Below are 21,014 nucleotides of genomic sequence, written 5' to 3' on the forward strand. Positions count from 1 at the left end.
GTTGATGACACTGTTGGGGATGTTGATGACACAGTTGGGGATGTTGATGAGACAGTTGGGGATGTTGATGATACAGTTGGGGATGTTGAAGTCTCAGTTGGGGATGTTGATGACACAGTTGGGGATGTTGATGACACAGTTGGGGATGTTGATGAGACAGTTGGGGATGTTGATGATACAGTTGGGGATGTTGATGTCTCAGTTGGGGATGTTGATGATACATTTGAGGATGTTGATGACTCAGTTGGGGATGTTGAAGTCTCAGTTGGGGACGTTGAAGACTCAGTTGGGGATGTTGATAACTCAGTTGGGGATGTTGATGATGCTGTTGGGGATGTTGATAATACAGTTGGGGATGTTGTTGATACAGTTGGAGATGTTGATGATACAGTTGGGGATTTTGATGATGCAGTGGTGGATGTTGATGACACAGTTGGGGATGTTGATGACACAGTTGGGGATGTTGATGAGACAGTTGGGGATGTTGATGAGACAGTTGGGGATGTTGATGATGCATTTGTGGATGTTGATGACACAGTTGGTGATGTTGATGACACAGTTGGGGATGTTGATGAGACAGTTGGGGATGTTGATGATACAGTTGGGGATGTTGATGTCTCAGTTGGGGATGTTGATGATACATTTGGGGATGTTGATGACTCAGTTGGGGATGTTGAAGTCTCAGTTGGGGACGTTGAAGACTCAGTTAGGGATGTTGATAACTCAGTTGGGGATGTTGATGATGCTGTTGGGGATGTTGATAATACAGTTGGGGATGTTGATGATACAGTTGGAGATGTTGTTGATACAGTTGGGGATGTTGTTGATGCAGTGGTGGATGTTGATGACACAGTTGGGGATGTTGATGAGACAGTTGGGGATGTTGATGATGCAGTTGTGGATGTTGATGACACAGTTGGGGATGTTGATGACACAGTTGGGGATGTTGATGAGACAGTTGTGGATGTTGATGATACAGTTGGGGATGTTGATGTCTCTGTTGGGGATGTTGATACATTTGGTGATGTTGATGACTCAGTTGGGGATGTTGAAGTCTCAGTTGGGGATGTTGAAGACTCAGTTGGGGATGTTGACAACTCAGTTGGGGATGTTGATGATGCTGTTGGGGATGTTGATAATACAGTTGGGGATGTTGATGATGCATTTGGAGATGTTGATGATACATTTGGGGATGTTGATGCCTCATTTGGGGATGTTGATGATACAGTTGGGGATGTTGAAGTCTCAGTTGGGGATGTTGATGACACAGTTGGGGATGTTGATGATACAGTTGGGGATGTTGATGATACAGTTGGGGATGTTGATGCCTCAGTTGGAGATGTTGATGATACATTTGGGGATGTTGATGCCTCATTTGGGGATGTTGAAGATACAGTTGGGGATGTTGACGTCTCAGTTGGGTATGTTGATGACACAGTTGGGGATGTTGATGATACAGTTGGGGATGTTGATGATACAGTTGGGGATGTTGATGCCTCAGTTGGGGATGTTGATGATACAGTTGGGGATGTTGAAGACACAGTTGGGGATGTTGATGATACGGTTGGGGATATTGATGCCTCAGTTGGGGATGTTGATGATACAGTTGGGGATGTTGAGGACACAGTTGGGGATGGTGATGACTCAGATGTGGATGTTGATAATACAGTTGGGGATGTTGATAACACAGTTGGGGATGTTGATGATACAGTTGGGGATGTTGATGTGTCAGTTGGGGATGTTGATGATACAGTTGGCGATGTTGATGTCTCAGTTGGGGATGTTGATGATACATTTGGGGATGTTGAAGGCTCAGTTGGGGATGTTGATGACTCAGTTGGGGATGTTGATGACTCAGTTGGGGATGTTGATAATGCAGTTGGGGATGTTGATGATACAGTTGGGGATGTTGATGTCTCAGTTGGGGATGTTGATGACTCAGTTGCGTATGATGATGATACAGTTGGGGATGTTGAAGACGCAGTTGGGGATGTTGATGACTCAGTTGTGGATGTTGATGACTCAGTTGCAGATGTTGATGATACAGTAGGGGATGTTGATGACACATTTGGGGATGTTGATGACACATTTGGGGATGTTGATGATGCAGTTGGGGATGTTGATGACACAGTTGGGGATGTTGATGATGCAGTTGGGGATGTTGATGATGCAGTTGGGGATGTTGATGATACAGTTGGGGATGTTGATGTCTCAGTTGGTGATGTTGATGACGCAGTTGGGGATGTTGATGATACAGATGGGGATGTTGATGCCTCAGTTGGGGATGTTGATGATACAGTTCCGGATGTTGATGTCTCAGTTGGGGAAGTTGATGATACAGTTGGGGATGTTGATGATACAGTTGGGGATGTTGATGATACAGTTGGGGATGTTGAAGTCTCAGTTGGGGATGTTGATGACACAGTTGGGGATGTTGAAGGCTCAGTTGGGGATGATGATGACTCAGTTGGGGATGTTGATGATACAGTAGGGGATGTTGATGACTCAGTTGGGGATGTTGATGACACTGTTGGGGATGTTGATGATGCAGTGGTGGATGTTGATGACACAGTTGGGGATGTTGATGACACAGTTGGGGATGTTGATGAGACAGTTGGGGATGTTGATGATACAGTTGGGGATGTTGATGACACTGTTGGGGATGTTGATGACACAGTTGGGGATGTTGATGATACAGTTGGGGATGTTGATGAGACAGTTGGGGATGTTGATGATGCAGTTGTGGATGTTGATGACACAGTTGGGGATGTTGATGACACAGTTGGGGATGTTGATGAGACAGTTGGGGATGTTGATGATACAGTTGGGGATGATGATGTTTCAGTTGGGGATGTTGATGATACATTTGGGGATGTTGATGACTCAGTTGGGGATGTTGAAGTCTCAGTTGGGGACGTTGAAGACTCAGTTGGGGATGTTGATAACTCAGTTGGGGATGTTGATGATGCTGTTGGGGATGTTGATGATACAGTTGGGGATGTTGATGTCTCAGTTGGGATTGTTGATGACTCAGTTGGGGATGTTGATGACTCTGTTGGGGATGTTGATGATGCAGTTGGGGATGTTGATGATACAGTTGGTGATGTTGATGTCTCAGTTGGGATTGTTGATGACTCAGTTGCGGATGTTGATGATACAGTTGGGGATGTTGAAGGCTCAGTTGGGGATGATGATGACTCAGTTAGGGATGTTGATGATACAGTAGGGGATGTTGATGACTCAGTTGGGGATGTTGATGACACTGTTGGGGATGTTGATGATGCAGTGGTGGATGTTGATGACACAGTTGGGGATGTTGATGACACAGTTGGGGATGTTGATGAGACAGTTGTGGATGTTGATGATACAGTTGGGGATGTTGATGACACTGTTGGGGATGTTGATGACACAGTTGGGGATGTTGATGAGACAGTTGGGGATGTTGATGAGACAGTTGGGGATGTTGATGATGCAGTTGTGGATGTTGATGACACAGTTGGTGATGTTGATGACACAGTTGGGGATGTTGATGAGACAGTTGGGGATGTTGATGATGCAGTTGTGGATGTTGATGACACAGTTGGTGATGTTGATGACACAGTTGGGGATGTTGATGAGACAGTTGGGGATGTTGATGCCTCATTTGGGGATGTTGATGATACAGTTGGGGATGTTGAAGTCTCAGTTGGGGATGTTGATGACACAGTTGGGGATGTTGATGTTACAGTTGGTGATGTTGATGACACAGTTGGGGATGTTGATGACACAGTTGGTGATGTTGATGACACAGTTGGGGATGTTGATGAGACAGTTGGGGATGTTGATGATACAGTTGGGGAAGTTGATGTCTCAGTTGGGGATGTTGATGATACATTTGGGGATGTTGATAACTCAGTTGGGGATGTTGAAGTCTCAGTTGGGGACGTTGAAGACTCAGTTAGGGATGTTGATAACTCAGTTGGGGATGTTGATGATGCTGTTGGGGATGTTGATAATACAGTTGGGGATGTTGATGATACATTTCGAGATGTTGATGATACATTTGGGGATGTTGATGCCTCATTTGGGGATGTTGATGATACAGTTGGGGATGTTGATGTCTCAGTTGGGGATGTTGATGACACAGTTGGGGATGTTGATGTTACAGTTGGGGATGTTGATGATACAGTTGGGGATGTTGATGCCTCAGTTGGGGATGTTGATGATACATTTGGGGATGTTGAAGACACAGTTGGGGATGTTGATGATACGGTTGGGGATATTGATGCCTCAGTTGGGGATGTTGATGATACAGTTGGGGATGTTGAGGACACAGTTGGGGATGGTGATGACTCAGTTGGGGATGTTGATGACTCAGTTGGGGATGTTGATAATACAGTTGGGGATGTTGATAACACAGTTGGGGATGTTGATGATACAGTTGGGGATGTTGATGTGTCAGTTGGGGATGTTGATGATACAGTTGGCGATGTTGATGTCTCAGTTGGGGATGTTGATGATACATTTGGGGATGTTGAAGGCTCAGTTGGGGATGTTGATGACTCAGTTGGGGATGTTGATGACTCAGTTGGGGATGTTGATAATGCAGTTGGGGATGTTGATGATACAGTTGGGGATGTTGATGTCTCAGTTGGGGATGTTGATGACTCAGTTGCGTATGATGATGATACAGTTGGGGATGTTGAAGACGCAGTTGGGGATGTTGATGACTCTGTTGTGGATGTTGATGACTCAGTTGCGGATGTTGATGATACAGTAGGGGATGTTGATGACACATTTGGGGATGTTGATGACATATTTGGGGATGTTGATGATGCAGTTGGGGATGTTGATGACACAGTTGGGGATGTTGATGATGCAGTTGGGGATGTTGATGATGCAGTTGGGGATGTTGATGATACAGTTGGGGATGTTGATGTCTCAGTTGATGATGTTGATGACGCAGTTGGGGATGTTGATGATACAGATGGGGATGTTGATGCCTCAGTTGGGGATATTGATGATACAGTTCCGGATGTTGATGTCTCAGTTGGGGAAGTTGATGATACAGTTGGGGATGTTGATGATACAGTTGGGGATGTTGATGATACAGTTGGGGATGTTGAAGTCTCAGTTGGGGATGTTGATGACACAGTTGGGGATGTTGAAGGCTCTGTTGGGGATGATGATGACTCAGTTGGGGATGTTGATGATACAGTAGGGGATGTTGATGACTCAGTTGGGGATGTTGATGACACTGTTGGGAATGTTGATGATGCAGTGGTGGATGTTGATGACACAGTTGGGGATGTTGATGACACAGTTGGGGATGTTGATGAGACAGTTGGGGATGTTGATGATACAGTTGGGGATGTTGATGACACTGTTGGGGATGTTGATGACACAGTTGGGGATGTTGATGAGACAGTTGGGGATGTTGATGAAACAGTTGGGGATGTTGATGATGCAGTTGTGGATGTTGATGACACAGTTGGGGATGTTGATGACACAGTTGGGGATGTTGATGAGACAGTTGGGGATGTTGATGATACAGTTGGGGATGTTGATGTTTCAGTTGGGGATGTTGATGATACATTTGGGGATGTTGATGACTCAGTTGGGGATGTTGAAGTCTCAGTTGGGGACGTTGAAGACTCAGTTGGGGATGTTGATAACTCAGTTGGGGATGTTAATGATGCAGTTGGGGATGTTGATGATACAGTTGGGGATGTTGATGTCTCAGTTGGGATTGTTGATGACTCAGTTGGGGATGTTGATGACTCTGTTGGGGATGTTGATGATGCAGTTGGGGATGTTGATGATACAGTTGGTGATGTTGATGTCTCAGTTGGGATTGTTGATGACTCAGTTGCGGATGTTGATGATACCGTTGGGGATGTTGAAGGCTCAGTTGGGGATGATGATGACTCAGTTGGGGATGTTGATGATACAGTAGGGGATGTTGATGACTCAGTTGGGGATGTTGATGACACTGTTGGGGATGTTGATGATGCAGTGGTGTATGTTGATGACACAGTTGGGGATGTTGATGACACAGTTGGGGATGTTGATGAGACAGTTGTGGATGTTGATGATACAGTTGGGGATGTTGATGACACTGTTGGGGATGTTGATGACACAGTTGGGGATGTTGATGAGACAGTTGGGGATGTTGATGAGACAGTTGGGGATGTTGATGATGCAGTTGTGGATGTTGATGACACAGTTGGTGATGTTGATGACACAGTTGGGGATGTTGATGAGACAGTTGGGGATGTTGATGATGCAGTTGTGGATGTTGATGATACAGTTGGGGATGTTGAGGACGCAGTTGGGGATGGTGATGACTCAGTTGCGTATGATGATGATACAGTTGGGGATGTTGAAGTCTCAGTTGGGGATGTTGATGACACAGTTGGGGATGTTGATGATACAGTTGGGGATGTTGATGATACAGTTGGGGATGTTGATGCCTCAGTTGGGGATGTTGATGATTCAGTTGGGGATGTTGAAGACACAGTTGTGGATGTTGATGATACGGTTGGGGATATTGATGCCTCAGTTGTGGATGTTGATGATACAGTTGGGGATGTTGAGGACGCAGTTGGGGATGGTGATGACTCAGTTGGGGATGTTGATGACTCAGTTGGGGATGTTGATAATACAGTTGGGGATGTTGATAACACAGTTGGGGATGTTGATGATACAGTTGGGGATGTTGATGTGTCAGTTGGGGATGTTGATGATACAGTTGGCGATGTTGATGTCTCAGTTGGGGATGTTGATGATACATTTGGGGATGTTGAAGGCTCAGTTGGGGATGTTGATGACTCAGTTGGGGATGTTGATGACTCAGTTGGGGATGTTGATAATGCAGTTGGGGATGTTGATGATACAGTTGGGGATGTTGATGTCTCAGTTGGGGATGTTGATGACTCAGTTGCGTATGATGATGATACAGTTGGGGATGTTGAAGACGCAGTAGGGGATGTTGATGACTCAGTTGTGGATGTTGATGACTCAGTTGCGGATGTTGATGATACAGTAGGGGATGTTGATGACACATTTGGGGATGTTGATGACACATTTGGGGATGTTGATGATGCAGTTGGGGATGTTGATGACACAGTTGGGGATGTTGATGATGCAGTTGGGGATGTTGATGATGCAGTTGGGGATGTTGATGATACAGTTGGGGATGTTGATGTCTCAGTTGGTGATGTTGATGACGCAGTTGGGGATGTTGATGATACAGATGGGGATGTTGATGCCTCAGTTGGGGATGTTGATGATACAGTTCCGGATGTTGATGTCTCAGTTGGGGAAGTTGATGATACAGTTGGGGATGTTGATGATACAGTTGGGGATGTTGATGATACAGTTGGGGATGTTGAAGTCTCAGTTGGGGATGTTGATGACACAGTTGGGGATGTTGAAGGCTCATTTGGAGATGATGATGACTCAGTTGGGGATGTTGATGATACAGTAGGGGATGTTGATGACTCAGTTGGGGATGTTGATGACACTGTTGGGGATGTTGATGATGCAGTGGTGGATGTTGATGACACAGTTGGGGATGTTGATGACACAGTTGGGGATGTTGATGAGACAGTTGGGGATGTTGATGATACAGTTGGGGATGTTGATGACACTGTTGGGGATGTTGATGACACAGTTGGGGATGTTGATGAGACAGTTGGGGATGTTGATGAGACAGTTGGGGATGTTGATGATGCAGTTGTGGATGTTGATGACACAGTTGGGGATGTTGATGACACAGTTGGGGATGTTGATGAGGCAGTTGGGGATGTTGATGATACCGTTGGGGATGTTGATGTTTCAGTTGGGGATGTTGATGATACATTTGGGGATGTTGATGACTCAGTTGGGGATGTTGAAGTCTCAGTTGTGGACGTTGAAGACTCAGTTGGGGATGTTGATAACTCAGTTGGGGATGTTGATGATGCAGTTGGGGATGTTGATGATACAGTTGGGGATGTTGATGTCTCAGTTGGGATTGTTGATGACTCAGTTGGGGATGTTGATGACTCTGTTGGGGATGTTGATGATGCAGTTGGGGATGTTGATGATACAGTTGGTGATGTTGATGTCTCAGTTGGGATTGTTGATGACTCAGTTGCGGATGTTGATGATACAGTTGGGGATGTTGAAGGCTCAGTTGGGGATGATGATGACTCAGTTGGGGATGTTGATGATACAGTAGGGGATGTTGACGACTCAGTTGGGGATGTTGATGACACTGTTGGGGATGTTGATGATGCAGTGGTGGAAGTTGATGACACAGTTGGGGATGTTGATGACACAGTTGGGGATGTTGATGAGACAGTTGTGGATGTTGATGATACAGTTGGGGATGTTGATGACACTGTTGGGGATGTTGATGACACAGTTGGGGATGTTGATGAGACAGTTGGGGATGTTGATGAGACAGTTGGGGATGTTGATGATGCAGTTGTGGATGTTGATGACACAGTTGGTGATGTTGATGACACAGTTGGGGATGTTGATGAGACAGTTGGGGATGTTGATGATGCAGTTGTGGATGTTGATGACACAGTTGGTGATGTTGATGACACAGTTGGGGATGTTGATGAGACAGTTGCGTATGATGATGATACAGTTGGGGATGTTGAAGTCTCAGTTGGGGATGTTGATGAGACAGTTGGGGATGTTGATGATACAGTTGGGGATGTTGATGTCTCAGTTGGGGATGTTGATGATACATTTGGGGATGTTGATAACTCAGTTGGGGATGTTGAAGTCTCAGTTGGGGACGTTGAAGACTCAGTTAGGGATGTTGATAACTCAGTTGGGGATGTTGATGATGCTGTTGGGGATGTTGATAATACAGTTGGGGATGTTGATGATACAGTTGGAGATGTTGTTGATACAGTTGGGGATGTTGATGATGCAGTGGTGGATGTTGATGACACAGTTGGGGATGTTGATGAGACAGTTGGGGATGTTGATGATGCAGTTGTGGATGTTGATGACACAGTTGGGGATGTTGATGACACAGTTGGGGATGTTGATGAGACAGTTGTGGATGTTGATGATACAGTTGGGGATGTTGATGCCTCAGTTGGGGATGTTGATGATACAGTTCCGGATGTTGATGTCTCAGTTGGGGAAGTTGATGATACAGTTGGGGATGTTGATGACTCAGTTGGGGATGTTGAAGCCTCAGTTGGGGATGTTGATGACACAGTTGGGGATGTTGATGATGCAGTTGGGGATGTTGATGACACAGTTGGGGATGTTGATGATACAGTTGGGGATGTTGAAGACTCAGTTGGGGATGTTGATGTCTCAGTTGGGGATGTTGATGACTCAGTTGGGGATGTTGATAATGCAGTTGGGGATGTTGATGATACAGTTGGGGATGTTGATGTCTCAGTTGGGGATGTTGATGACTCAGTTGCGTATAATGATGATACAGTTGGGGATGTTGAAGACGCAGTAGGGGATGTTGATGACTCAGTTGTGGATGTTGATGACTCAGTTGCGGATGTTGATGATACAGTAGGGGATGTTGATGACACATTTGGGGATGTTGATGACACATTTGGGGATGTTGATGATGCAGTTGGGGATGTTGATGACACAGTTGGGGATGTTGATGATGCAGTTGGGGATGTTGATGATGCAGTTGGGGATGTTGATGATACAGTTGGGGATGTTGATGTCTCAGTTGGTGATGTTGATGACGCAGTTGGGGATGTTGATGATACAGATGGGGATGTTGATGCCTCAGTTGGGGATGTTGATGATACAGTTCCGGATGTTGATGTCTCAGTTGGGGAAGTTGATGATACAGTTGGGGATGTTGATGATACAGTTGGGGATGTTGATGATACAGTTGGGGATGTTGAAGTCTCAGTTGGGGATGTTGATGACACAGTTGGGGATGTTGAAGGCTCATTTGGAGATGATGATGACTCAGTTGGGGATGTTGATGATACAGTAGGGGATGTTGATGACTCAGTTGGGGATGTTGATGACACTGTTGGGGATGTTGATGATGCAGTGGTGGATGTTGATGACACAGTTGGGGATGTTGATGACACAGTTGGGGATGTTGATGAGACAGTTGGGGATGTTGATGATACAGTTGGGGATGTTGATGACACTGTTGGGGATGTTGATGACACAGTTGGGGATGTTGATGAGACAGTTGGGGATGTTGATGAGACAGTTGGGGATGTTGATGATGCAGTTGTGGATGTTGATGACACAGTTGGGGATGTTGATGACACAGTTGGGGATGTTGATGAGACAGTTGGGGATGTTGATGATACAGTTGGGGATGTTGATGTTTCAGTTGGGGATGTTGATGATACATTTGGGGATGTTGATGACTCAGTTGGGGATGTTGAAGTCTCAGTTGTGGACGTTGAAGACTCAGTTGGGGATGTTGATAACTCGTTGGGGATGTTGATGATGCAGTTGGGGATGTGATGATACAGTTGGGATGTTGATGTCTCAGTGGGATTGTTGATGACTCAGTTGGGGATGTTGATGACTCTGTTGGGGATGTTGATGATGCAGTTGGGGATGTTGATGATACAGTTGGTGATGTTGATGTCTCAGTTGGGATTGTTGATGACTCAGTTGCGGATGTTGATGATACAGTTGGGGATGTTGATGACTCAGTTGGGGATGTTGATGATACAGTAGGGGATGTTGATGACTCAGTTGGGGATGTTGATGACACTGTTGGGATGTTTGATGATGCAGTGGTGGAAGTTGATGAACACAGTTGGGATGTTGATGACACCGGTTGGGGATGTTGATGAGGACAGTTGTGGTGTTGATGATACAGTTGGGATGTTGCATGACACTTGTTGGGGATGTTGATGACACAGTTGGGATGTTGATGATGCAGTTGTGGATGTTGATGACACAGTTGGGGATGTTGATGACACAGTTGGGGATGTTGATGAGACAGTTGGGGATGTTGATGATGCAGTTGTGGATGTTGATGACACAGTTGGTGATGTTGATGACACAGTTGGGGATGTTGATGAGACAGTTGGGGATGTTGACGATACAGTTGGGGATGTTGATGTCTCAGTTGGGGATGTTGATGATACATTTGGGGATGTTGATAACTCAGTTGGGGATGTTGAAGTCTCAGTTGGGGACGTTGAAGACTCAGTTAGGGATGTTGATAACTCAGTTGGGGATGTTGATGATGCTGTTGGGGATGTTGATAATACAGTTGGGGATGTTGATGATACAGTTGGAAATGTTGTTGATACAGTTGGGGATGTTGATGATGCAGTGGTGGATGTTGATGACACAGTTGGGGATGTTGATGAGACAGTTGGGGATGTTGATGATGCAGTTGTGGATGTTGATGACACAGTTGGGGATGTTGATGACACAGTTGGGGATGTTGATGAGACAGTTGTGGATGTTGATGATACAGTTGGGGATGTTGATGCCTCAGTTGGGGATGTTGATGATACAGTTCCGGATGTTGATGTCTCAGTTGGGGAAGTTGATGATACAGTTGGGGATGTTGATGACTCAGTTGGGGATGTTGAAGCCTCAGTTGGGGATGTTGATGACACAGTTGGGGATGTTGATGATGCAGTTGGGGATGTTGATGACACAGTTAGGGATGTTGATGATACAGTTGGGGATGTTGAAGACTCAGTTGGGGATGTTGATGTCTCAGTTGTGGTTGTTGATGACTCAGTTGGTGATGTTGATGATACAGTTGGGAATGTTGATGACAGAGTTGGGGATGTTGATAATACAGTTAGGGATGTTGATGATACAGTTGGAGATGTTGATGATACAGTTGGGGATGTTGAAGTCTCAGTTGGGGATGTTGATGACACTGTTGGGGATGTAGATGATACAGTTGGGGATGTTGATGATACAGTTGGGGATGTTGATGCCTCAGTTGCGGATGTTGATGATACAGTTGGGGATGTTGAAGACACAGTTGGGGATGTTGAAGGATCAGTTGGGGATGTTGATGATACAGTTGGGGATGTTGATGATACAGTTGGGGATGTTGATGATACAGTTGGGGATGTTGATGCCTCAGTTGGGGATGTTGATGATACAGTTGGGGATGTTGAAGACACAGTTGGGGATGTTGAAGGCTCAGTTGGGGATGTTGATGACTCAGTTGGGGATGTTGATGATACAGTTGGGGATGTTGATGACACAGTTGTGGATGTTGATGGTGCAGTTGGGGATGTTGATGACACAGTTGGGGATTTTGAAGACACAGTTGGGGATGTTGATAACTTAGTTGGGGATGTTGATGATGCTGTTGGGGATGTTGATGACGCAGTTGTGGATGTTGATGACACAGTTGGGGATGTTGATGTTGCAGTTGGGGATGTTGATGACACAGTTGGGGATGTTGATGTCTCAGTTGGTGATGTTGATGATGCAGTTGGGGCTGTTGATGATATAGTTGGGGGTGTTGTTGTCTCAGTTGGGGATGTTGATGATACAGTTGGGGATGTTGATGACTCAGTTGGGGATGTTGAAGACTCAGTTGGGGATGTTGAAGACACAGTTGGGGATGTTGATAACTTAGTTGGGGATGTTGATGATGCTGTTGGGGATGTTGATGACGCAGTTGCGGATGTTGATGACACAGTTGGGGATGTTGATGTTGCAGTTGGGGATGTTGATGACACAGTTGGGGATGTTGATGTCTCAGTTGGTGATGTTGATGATGCAGTTGGGGATGTTGAGGACTCAGTTGGGGATGTTGATAATACAGTTGGGAATGATGATGATACAGTTGGGGATGTTGATGATACAGTTGGGGATGTTGATGTCTCAGTTGGGGATGTTGATGATACAGTTGGGGATGTTGAAGACGCAGTTGGGGATTTTGATGATCCAGTTGAGGATGTTGATGATACAGTTTGGTATGTTGAAGACACAGTTGGGGATGTTGATGACACAGTTGGGTATGTTGATGACACAGTTGGGGATGTTGATGACTCAGTTGGGTATGTTGCTGACTCAGTTGGGGATGTTGATACCATAGTTGGGGATGTCGATGACAGCGTTGGGGATGTTGATGACAGCATTGGGGATGTTGATGACACAGTTGGGTACGTCGATGACAGTGTTGGGGATGTTGATGATGCAGTTGAGGATGTTGATGATACATTGGGGGATGTTGATGACTCAGTTGAGGATGTTGATGATACAGTTGGGGATGTTGATGATTCCGTTGGGGATGTTGTTGACGCAGTTGGCGTTGTTGTTGACGAAATTGGGGATGTTGATGACACAGTTGGGTACGTCGATGACAGTGTTGGGGATGTTGATGATGCAGTTGAGGATGTTGATGATGCAGTTGGGGATTTTGATGATCCAGTTGAGGATGTTGATGATACAGTTTGGGATGTTGATGATACAGTTGAGGATGTTGATGATACAGTTGGGGATGTTGATGATACCGTTGGGGATGTTGGTGACGCAGTTGGCGTTGTTGTTGATGAAATTGGGGATGTTGATGATACAGTTGAGGATGTTGATGATACAGTTGAGGATGTAGATGATACAGTTGGGGATGTTGATGACACCGTTGGGGATGTTGATGACTCAGTTTGGGATGTTGATGACACCTTTGGGAATGTTGATACAGTTTGGGATGTTGATGACTCGATTGGGAATGTTGATGACACCTTTGGGAATGTTGATACAGTTTGGGATGTTGATGACACATTTGGGGATGTTGATGACACATTTGGGGATGTTGATGACACATTTGGGGATGTTGATGATCCAGTTGGAGATGTTGATGATACAGCTGGGGATGTTGATGACAGCGTTGGGTATGTTGATGACACAGTTGGGGATGTTGATGACAGCGTTGGGGGTGTTGATGACACAGTTGGGGAAGTTGATGATGCAGTTGGGGATGTTGGTGACAGCGTTGGGGATGTTGATGGTGCAGTTGGGGATGTTGATGATGCAGTTCGGGATGTTGATGACTCAGTTGGGAATGTTGAAGACTGATTTGGGGACGTTGATAATTCAGTTGGGGATGCTGATGCATTTGGGGATGTTGATGTCACATTTGGGGATGTTGATGACTCAGTTGGGGATGTTGATGACACAGTTGGGGATGTTGTTGATGCAGTTGGGGATGTTGATGATGCAATTGGGGATGTTGATGATGCAGTTGGGGATGTTGATGACACAGTTGGAGATGTTGATGATGCAGTTGGGGATGTTGATGATGCAGTTGGGGATTTTGATGATGCAGCTGGGGATGTTGATGATGCAGTTGGGGATGTTAATGATGCTGTTGAGGATGTTGATGATGCAGTTTGGGATGTTGATGACACGGTTGGGGATGTTGATGATGCATTTTGGGATGTTGATGACACAGTTGGGGGCGTTGATGACAGCGTTGTGGTTGTTGATGACAGCGTCGGGGATGTTGATGTTGCAGTTGGGGATGTTGATGACAGCGGTGGTGGTGTTGATGACAGCGTTGTGGTTGTAGATGACAATGTTGGGGGTTGTGATGATGCAGTTGGGGATATTGATGACAGCGTTGGGGGTGTTGATGACGCAGTTGGGAATGTTGAAGACTGATTTGGGGACGTTGATGATACAGTTTGGGATGTTGATGCTGTTGGGGATGTTGATGCCTCAGTTGGGAATGTTGAAGACTGATTTGGGGACGTTGATGATACAGTTTGGGATGTTGATGCTGTTGGGGATGTTGATGCCTCAGTTGGGAATGTTGATGACACAGTTGGTGTTGTTGATGACAGCATTGGGGATGTTGATGTTACAGTTGGGGATGTTGTTGAATCAGTTGGGGATGTTGGTGACACAGTTGGGGATGTTGATGACTCAGTTGGGGATGTTGATGACTCAGTTGGGGATGTTGATGACTCAGTTGGGGATGTTGATACCAGCGTTAGGGATGTCGATGACAGCGTTGGGGATGTTTTTGACAGCATTGGGGATGTTGATGACACAGTTGGGGATGTTGATGACACAGTTGGGGATGTTGATGACACAGTTGTGGACGTTGATGATACAGTTGGGGATGTTGTTGACGCAGTTGGCATTGTTGTTGACGAAATTGGTGATGTTGATGATACAGTTGGGGATTTTGATGATCCAGTTGAGGATGTTGATGATACAGTTGGCGATGTTGATGATACTGTTGAGGATGTTGATGATACAGTTGGGGATGTTGATGATACCGTTGGGGATGTTGGTGACGCAGTTGGCGTTGTTGTTGATGAAATTGGGGATGTTGATGATACAGTTGAGGATGTTGATGATACAGTTGAGGATGTTGATGATACAGTTGGGGATGTTGATGATACAGTTGGGGATGTTGATGACACCGTTCGGGATGTTGGTGACGCAGTTGACGTCGTTGACGAAATTGGGGATGTTAATGATGCAGTTAGCATTGTTGTTGACGTAGTTCGAAATGTTGATGAAACAGTCGGTTGTAAGTTTGAGACAGTTAGCAATGTTGATGATAAAGTTGGGGATGTTTTTGTCACATTTGTGGGCGCTGTCGAAACAGTTGTAGGTGTTGTTGACATTGTTGAGTATGTTGCTGACAAACCGGCGGGCATTGCTGACTCAGTTGTCATTGTTGACACCGTTGCAGGAGTTATTGGCTCAGATTGGGGAATTTCCCTTCTTTTACGCCTTAACAGTTTTGTGATTTTGTGATTCTCTAATTGAGGTGTAAGTGTTGTTGACATCCTTGCTTTCATTGTTGAGACAGTTGTACATATTGTTGACAATGTGGGTGATGTTGATACACTTGAGCTTGTTGTTGATATGGTTGAAGATCTTGGTGACACAGTTGTGAGTGTTGTTGAGACGGCTTTGTGTTTTGTTAACACTGTCTTGAGTGTAGTTGAATTCCTTGGTGTAATTGTAAATACAATACTTCCAGTGGGGGTTGTTGTTACTGATGCAAGCCCGCAGTATGTCCGATTTGTTGGGTCAGTCCTGGTGATGTCACAGGTCTGCTCTTCTGTTATATTCACACTGCCAGAATGGTATTTCGTACAAAAGGCTGAGGTCCAAGTAAATCCACCATCACACCTGCACTGAGTATTATTCTTCACATATCGACAAACTAGATGACAAAAAAATTCAAATATAATTAAAACATTACTGATGATCTGTGGTGGAGAAATTAGAAACATAGAAACATAGAAAATAGGTGCAGGAGTAGGCCATTCGGCCCTTCGAGCCTGCATCACCATTCAATATGATCATGGCTGATCATGCAAATTCACTATCCCATTCCCGCTTTCTCTCCATACCACGTGATCCCTTTAGCCGCAAGGCCACGTCCAGCTCCCTCTTGAATATATCCACCGAATTAGCCCCAACAGCTTTCTATGGTAGAGAATTCCACAAGTTCACAACTCTCTGAGAGAAGAAATTCTTCCTCATCTCAGTCCTGAATGGCTTACCCTTTATTCTTAGGCTGTGACCCCTCATTCTGGATGTCCCCAACATCAGGAACATTGTTCCCGCACCTAGCCTGACCAGTCCCATCAGGATTTTATATGTTTCTATGAGATTCCCACTCATTCTTCTAAACTCCAGTGAGTACAAGCCCAGTCGATCCGGGTATCTTTCCGGGTATTAGTCTGCTTTTCTGATTCAGGGCTGTGACTAGTGGTGTTCCGCAGGGATCAGTGCTGGGACCTTTGCTGTTGGTAGTATATATAAATGATTTGGAGGAAAATGTAACTGGTCTGATTAATAAGTTTGCAGACGACACAAAGGGTGGAATTGTGGATAGCGATGAGGACTGTCAGAGGATACAGCAGGATTTAGATTGTTTCAAGACTTGGGTGGAGAGATAGCAGATGGAGTTTAATCCGGACAAATGTGAGGTAATGCATTTTTGAAGGTCTAATACAGGTAGGGAATATACAGTGAATGGTAGAACTAGATCTAGGTGTACAGGTCCACAGGTCACTGAAAGGGGCAACACAGGTGGAGAAGGTAGTCAAGAAGGTATACGGCATACTTGCCTTCATTGGTTGGGGCATTGAGTATAAAAATTGGCAAGTCATGTTGCAGTTGAATAGAACCTTAGTTAGGCCACACTTGGAGTATAGTGTTCAATTCTGGTCGCCACACTACCAGAAGGATGTGGGGGCTTTAGAGAGGGTGCAGAAGAGATTTATCAGGATGTTGCCTGGTATTCAGGGCATTAGCTATGAGGAGAGGTTGAATAAACTCGGTTTGTTCTCATTGAACGACGGAGGTTGAGGGGCGACCTGATAGAGGTGTACAAAATTATGAGGGGCATAGACAGAGTGGATGGCCAGAGACTTTTTTCCAGGATAGAGGGGTCAATTGCTACGGGGCATAGGTTTGAGGTGCGAGGGGCAAGGTTTAGAGGAGATGTACGGGGCACGTGTTTTACTCATAGGGTAGTGGGTGCCTGGAACTCGCTACCGGAGGAGATGGTAGAAGCAGGGACGATAGTGACGTTTAAGGGGCATCTTGACAATTACATGAATAGGATTGGAATAGAGGGATATGGACCCTGGATGTGTAGAAGATTTTAAGTTAGACGAGCAACATGGTTGGCGCAGGCTTGGAGAGCCGAAGGGCCTGTTCCTGTGCTGTACTTTTCTTTGTTCTTTGTTCTTTGAACCTTCGCTGGACACGCTCAATAACAAGAATGTCCTTTCTCAAACTTGGAGACCAAAACTGCACACAATACTCAAGGTGTGGTCTCACCAAGGCCTTGAATAACTGCAGCAAGACATCCCTTCTCCTATACTCAAATCCTCAGTTTTCGTAGTGCTGTTTCAAGGAGCTTCACAGTGTACATTAATTCCTCAGCAGCAGACAACAGCTCTCATGGGTTTCTTTATTGCTTTCAATGAAGTGGAGATGCCGGCGTTGGACTGGGGTGAGCACAGTAAGAAGTCTTACTACACCAGGTTAAAGTCCAACAGATTTGTTTCAAACACTAGCTTTCGGAGCACTGCTCCTTCCTCACTGCTCCTTCTGCTTTCAATGAGGTAATCTGTGCGGGCAATGCTAATAGCATCATGCGATGCTGCTTGACCTCAGAGGAGGAGCCTGCACAAACACATTTCTCTCCCATGGTTTCCATGTACAGAGGGAAGATTTATTTTCTCTACCACTTCTAACGGATTCAAGATTTGTTTAATGAACATTACAAATTTATGATCCATAACTAATCTTGCGGCACACTGTGATGTAAGTACAGAGATTTGCAACTTCAATCTAGCCTTAATGTACTTGGAAAATGGAAAAACATTGACTCACAAGACACAATGGGCGGGAGTCTGTGTGGGCTGCGCACACCCCACTGACTGCCCACCGTGGTTCAGCAGAGTGCCACCCGCTGAATGGGTTCTCCCACCCCACCACACCTGATGGAATCCTGATATTAATGAATCCTTGTGTTTTCCCTCAATAAAAGGACTGATTCGCCATTGACGAGACCATGCAGACACTGCGACAACGAATAAACGGGCATCGTGCGACTATCAACAGGCAGGACTGTTCCCTTCCAGTTGGGGAACACTTCAGCAGTCAAGGACATTCAGCCTCTGATCTCCGGGTCAGCATTCTACAAGGAGGCCTTCAGGAGACGCGACAACGCAAAATTGCTGAGCAAAAACTTATAGCTAAGTTCCGCACGCATGAATGCGGACTCAACCGGGATCTGGGATTCATGTCGCATTACATTCGGCCCCCACCAACAAGCCTGGACTTGCAGAGGCCTACCGACTGAACTGGCTTGGGACAATTCACACCTCTTTAACCTGGAGTTACCTCTCTCTCTGCACCTTTGATGATTTGATTGCCTGCAGGTGCTCGCATTCCGGGGCATCTCTGACTGTGTCTATATAAACATTTCTGGAACAAGCCTTTCCATTCACCTGAAGAAGGAGCCGTGCTCCGAAAGCTCGTGTTTGAAACAAACCTGTTGGACTTTAACCTGGTGTTGTAAGACTTCTTACTGTTATTATTTACAGGCAGCATTTGGTGTTCCTGGGTGGACATCAATAAAAAGTTACTCCAGACAGTGACCCAGCGGGGAATCGAACCTGGGACACGTGGCGCTATGAAGGCACAGTGCTTTCCACTTGTGCTACCATGCTGCCCACGGGGACCATGCCCATAAAGAGTTGGGCAGACGGGCTTCTAAGTTCAATAAAGCGATTGTGATCACTAGTTGTATGGAGCAGATCTGGGGTAGAGAGGCAGAGAGTTTAAAATTGAGAAAGGAATTAGGTGATGCTAGGGATCAGACCGAGAAGCTGAAAAGCAAGTTAGAGATATGAGAAGAGAGGAACCAAGCCAGCCTTCTACCTCTGAGACAGTTCCACGGTCAATGCAGGAAGGTGTATCAAAAGGAACAGCACAGTATCCGGGATTGAGCTGCGGCTCAACAAATAGCAGAGGAATCAAAGTAGAATCTGCAGGCTGCAGCAACGATCCTGCACCAGGCAAGGAAAGAGAATAGAGCCCGCGCAGCAGACCATTCAAAGTGCCTGTCTGAGATTGCAAAATTAAAATCGCAATTATCCATAAGAAAAGGGACAACAGAATTAGGGGGTAGTGACCCAGGGCAGATTGGGAATAGATAGAGGAGCAAGCTCATAATTATGCTGATTCTGATAATGGGTGGGAACCACCGCTCCCCCGTTCCAGGCGACAGAACCGTCAGCACCCTTAGAAAATGAAAAAAATGAAGAAAAAACAATTCCCTGCCCCTATGAACCCACTCACCACTGGCTAGGAGACGGCCAGAATGCCAGTGTCACATATGAACCTCCGTACACCATAGCACAACTGACCAATATCACCAAGACAATAGATGTGTTTGAACCAACACTGGATCCAATGCATTCTTCGTGAGTACAGACCAACAGAGGGTTTTACACGGGTTAGATGATTTAGAGGAGGTAAAACTGATGTTAATGTTCTTGAGCCCAGATCTGCCTTGGCTAATCCCTACAATGTAGCTGGGGGTCATGAGACGAAATGGAGGCGGCAATTTTGATTGTCGTGGGTTATGATCGAGGGGACGCAGTGGTCGGCCTGAGGAAGTTTAGGCAAAAGAAAGGGAAACACTCGACGGCATACGCTCGTCGCTTGTGGTGCCAATTTACAGCGGTTTTCAGGCAGTTAAACCGTGCCTAGTTAAACAAGCACAATCAATCCACTTGGATCCGAATGCTACTCTCACATGCCACTAGGGAGTTGGAAAGCATGTGAGAATTTTGACCCTGCCGACCACACGCACAACCATCAAGTGTAACAGCGGTAATGACCCGTGCCGGAGAAGGTGCATGAGCTAGATAAACTCGAATGTCTGGTGCAGTATGCGGGCAATCTCCTCCCCCAGACCCAAACTGGGGGGGGAGGCGGGGGGGGGGGGGGGGGGGGGGGGGGATCTTAAACTACGCTGGGCCTAAAAATCAACTCCAAGCAAGCCCACGAGATTACAAGTCTCATACCTGGGGATAGCAGTGACCAAGGGGAAGCATGAAATAGAAAGGAAGTGGAATGGGTTGGTAACATGCCTTCCCTTGCCAACTTTCCCTGCCAAAGGACGTGAGCTCATTACACTCCTTTCTAGGCTTGGTGAAGTACTGTTGCAATCACATTGCTCCCCCCATTGCTCAGACCTGCTAAAAGTAAAATGCCCCATGGGAGTGGACCGAGCACCACACGCAGGCTATCTCAGTGTTAAAACAGGCCCACGTGCAGACTCCGGCGCTGCAAGTACCTAACCCAGACCTTCCCTTTGCGCTAGATCGGCCATGGACAGCATACTCTGCAGGAGCACCACAGGAGGCACGAGTCTGTGGCCTTTGCCTCGCATGCCCTAACCCCAGTTGAACGGGGTTTCTCAGTGTGAGAGAAGCACCTTTTAGCGGTTTTCTGGGCCGTACAACATTTTAGTTACATCTTTGACATAAATCCATTAACCATTTACATGGAGCACACCCCCATGCAGT

The 21,014-nt window shown here is 45.9% G+C and overlaps 2 protein-coding genes across 2 annotated transcripts in view; both read right to left on the bottom strand.

The window, feature by feature from the left end:
* The window catches only part of LOC119967932 (adhesion G-protein coupled receptor F1-like), a gene marked incomplete at its 5' end in the record, with an annotated part of 102,243 nt that extends 98,155 nt beyond the window's left edge, over positions 1 to 4,088 (bottom strand). The window contains one exon of the mRNA XM_038801028.1: positions 2,412 to 4,088. Coding sequence (XP_038656956.1) covers positions 2,412 to 4,088 — 1,677 coding nt within the window. The remainder of the gene's footprint in view (positions 1 to 2,411) is intronic.
* Positions 4,089 to 5,564: 1,476 nt separating this feature from the next.
* Positions 5,565 to 21,014, bottom strand: part of LOC119967933 (flocculation protein FLO11-like) — a gene marked incomplete at its 3' end in the record, with an annotated part of 87,458 nt that continues 72,008 nt past the window's right edge. The window contains exons 6-11 of the mRNA XM_038801031.1: positions 15,921 to 16,117; positions 15,677 to 15,825; positions 15,342 to 15,538; positions 14,382 to 14,588; positions 7,401 to 8,827; positions 5,565 to 6,620 (exon numbers count right to left, since the gene is read on the bottom strand). Coding sequence (XP_038656959.1) covers positions 5,565 to 6,620; positions 7,401 to 8,827; positions 14,382 to 14,588; positions 15,342 to 15,538; positions 15,677 to 15,825; positions 15,921 to 16,117 — 3,233 coding nt within the window. The remainder of the gene's footprint in view (positions 6,621 to 7,400; positions 8,828 to 14,381; positions 14,589 to 15,341; positions 15,539 to 15,676; positions 15,826 to 15,920; positions 16,118 to 21,014) is intronic.

Source organism: Scyliorhinus canicula, chromosome 6, assembly GCF_902713615.1.
Source record: "Scyliorhinus canicula chromosome 6, sScyCan1.1, whole genome shotgun sequence".
NCBI classification, from domain to species: Eukaryota; Metazoa; Chordata; class Chondrichthyes; order Carcharhiniformes; family Scyliorhinidae; genus Scyliorhinus; species Scyliorhinus canicula.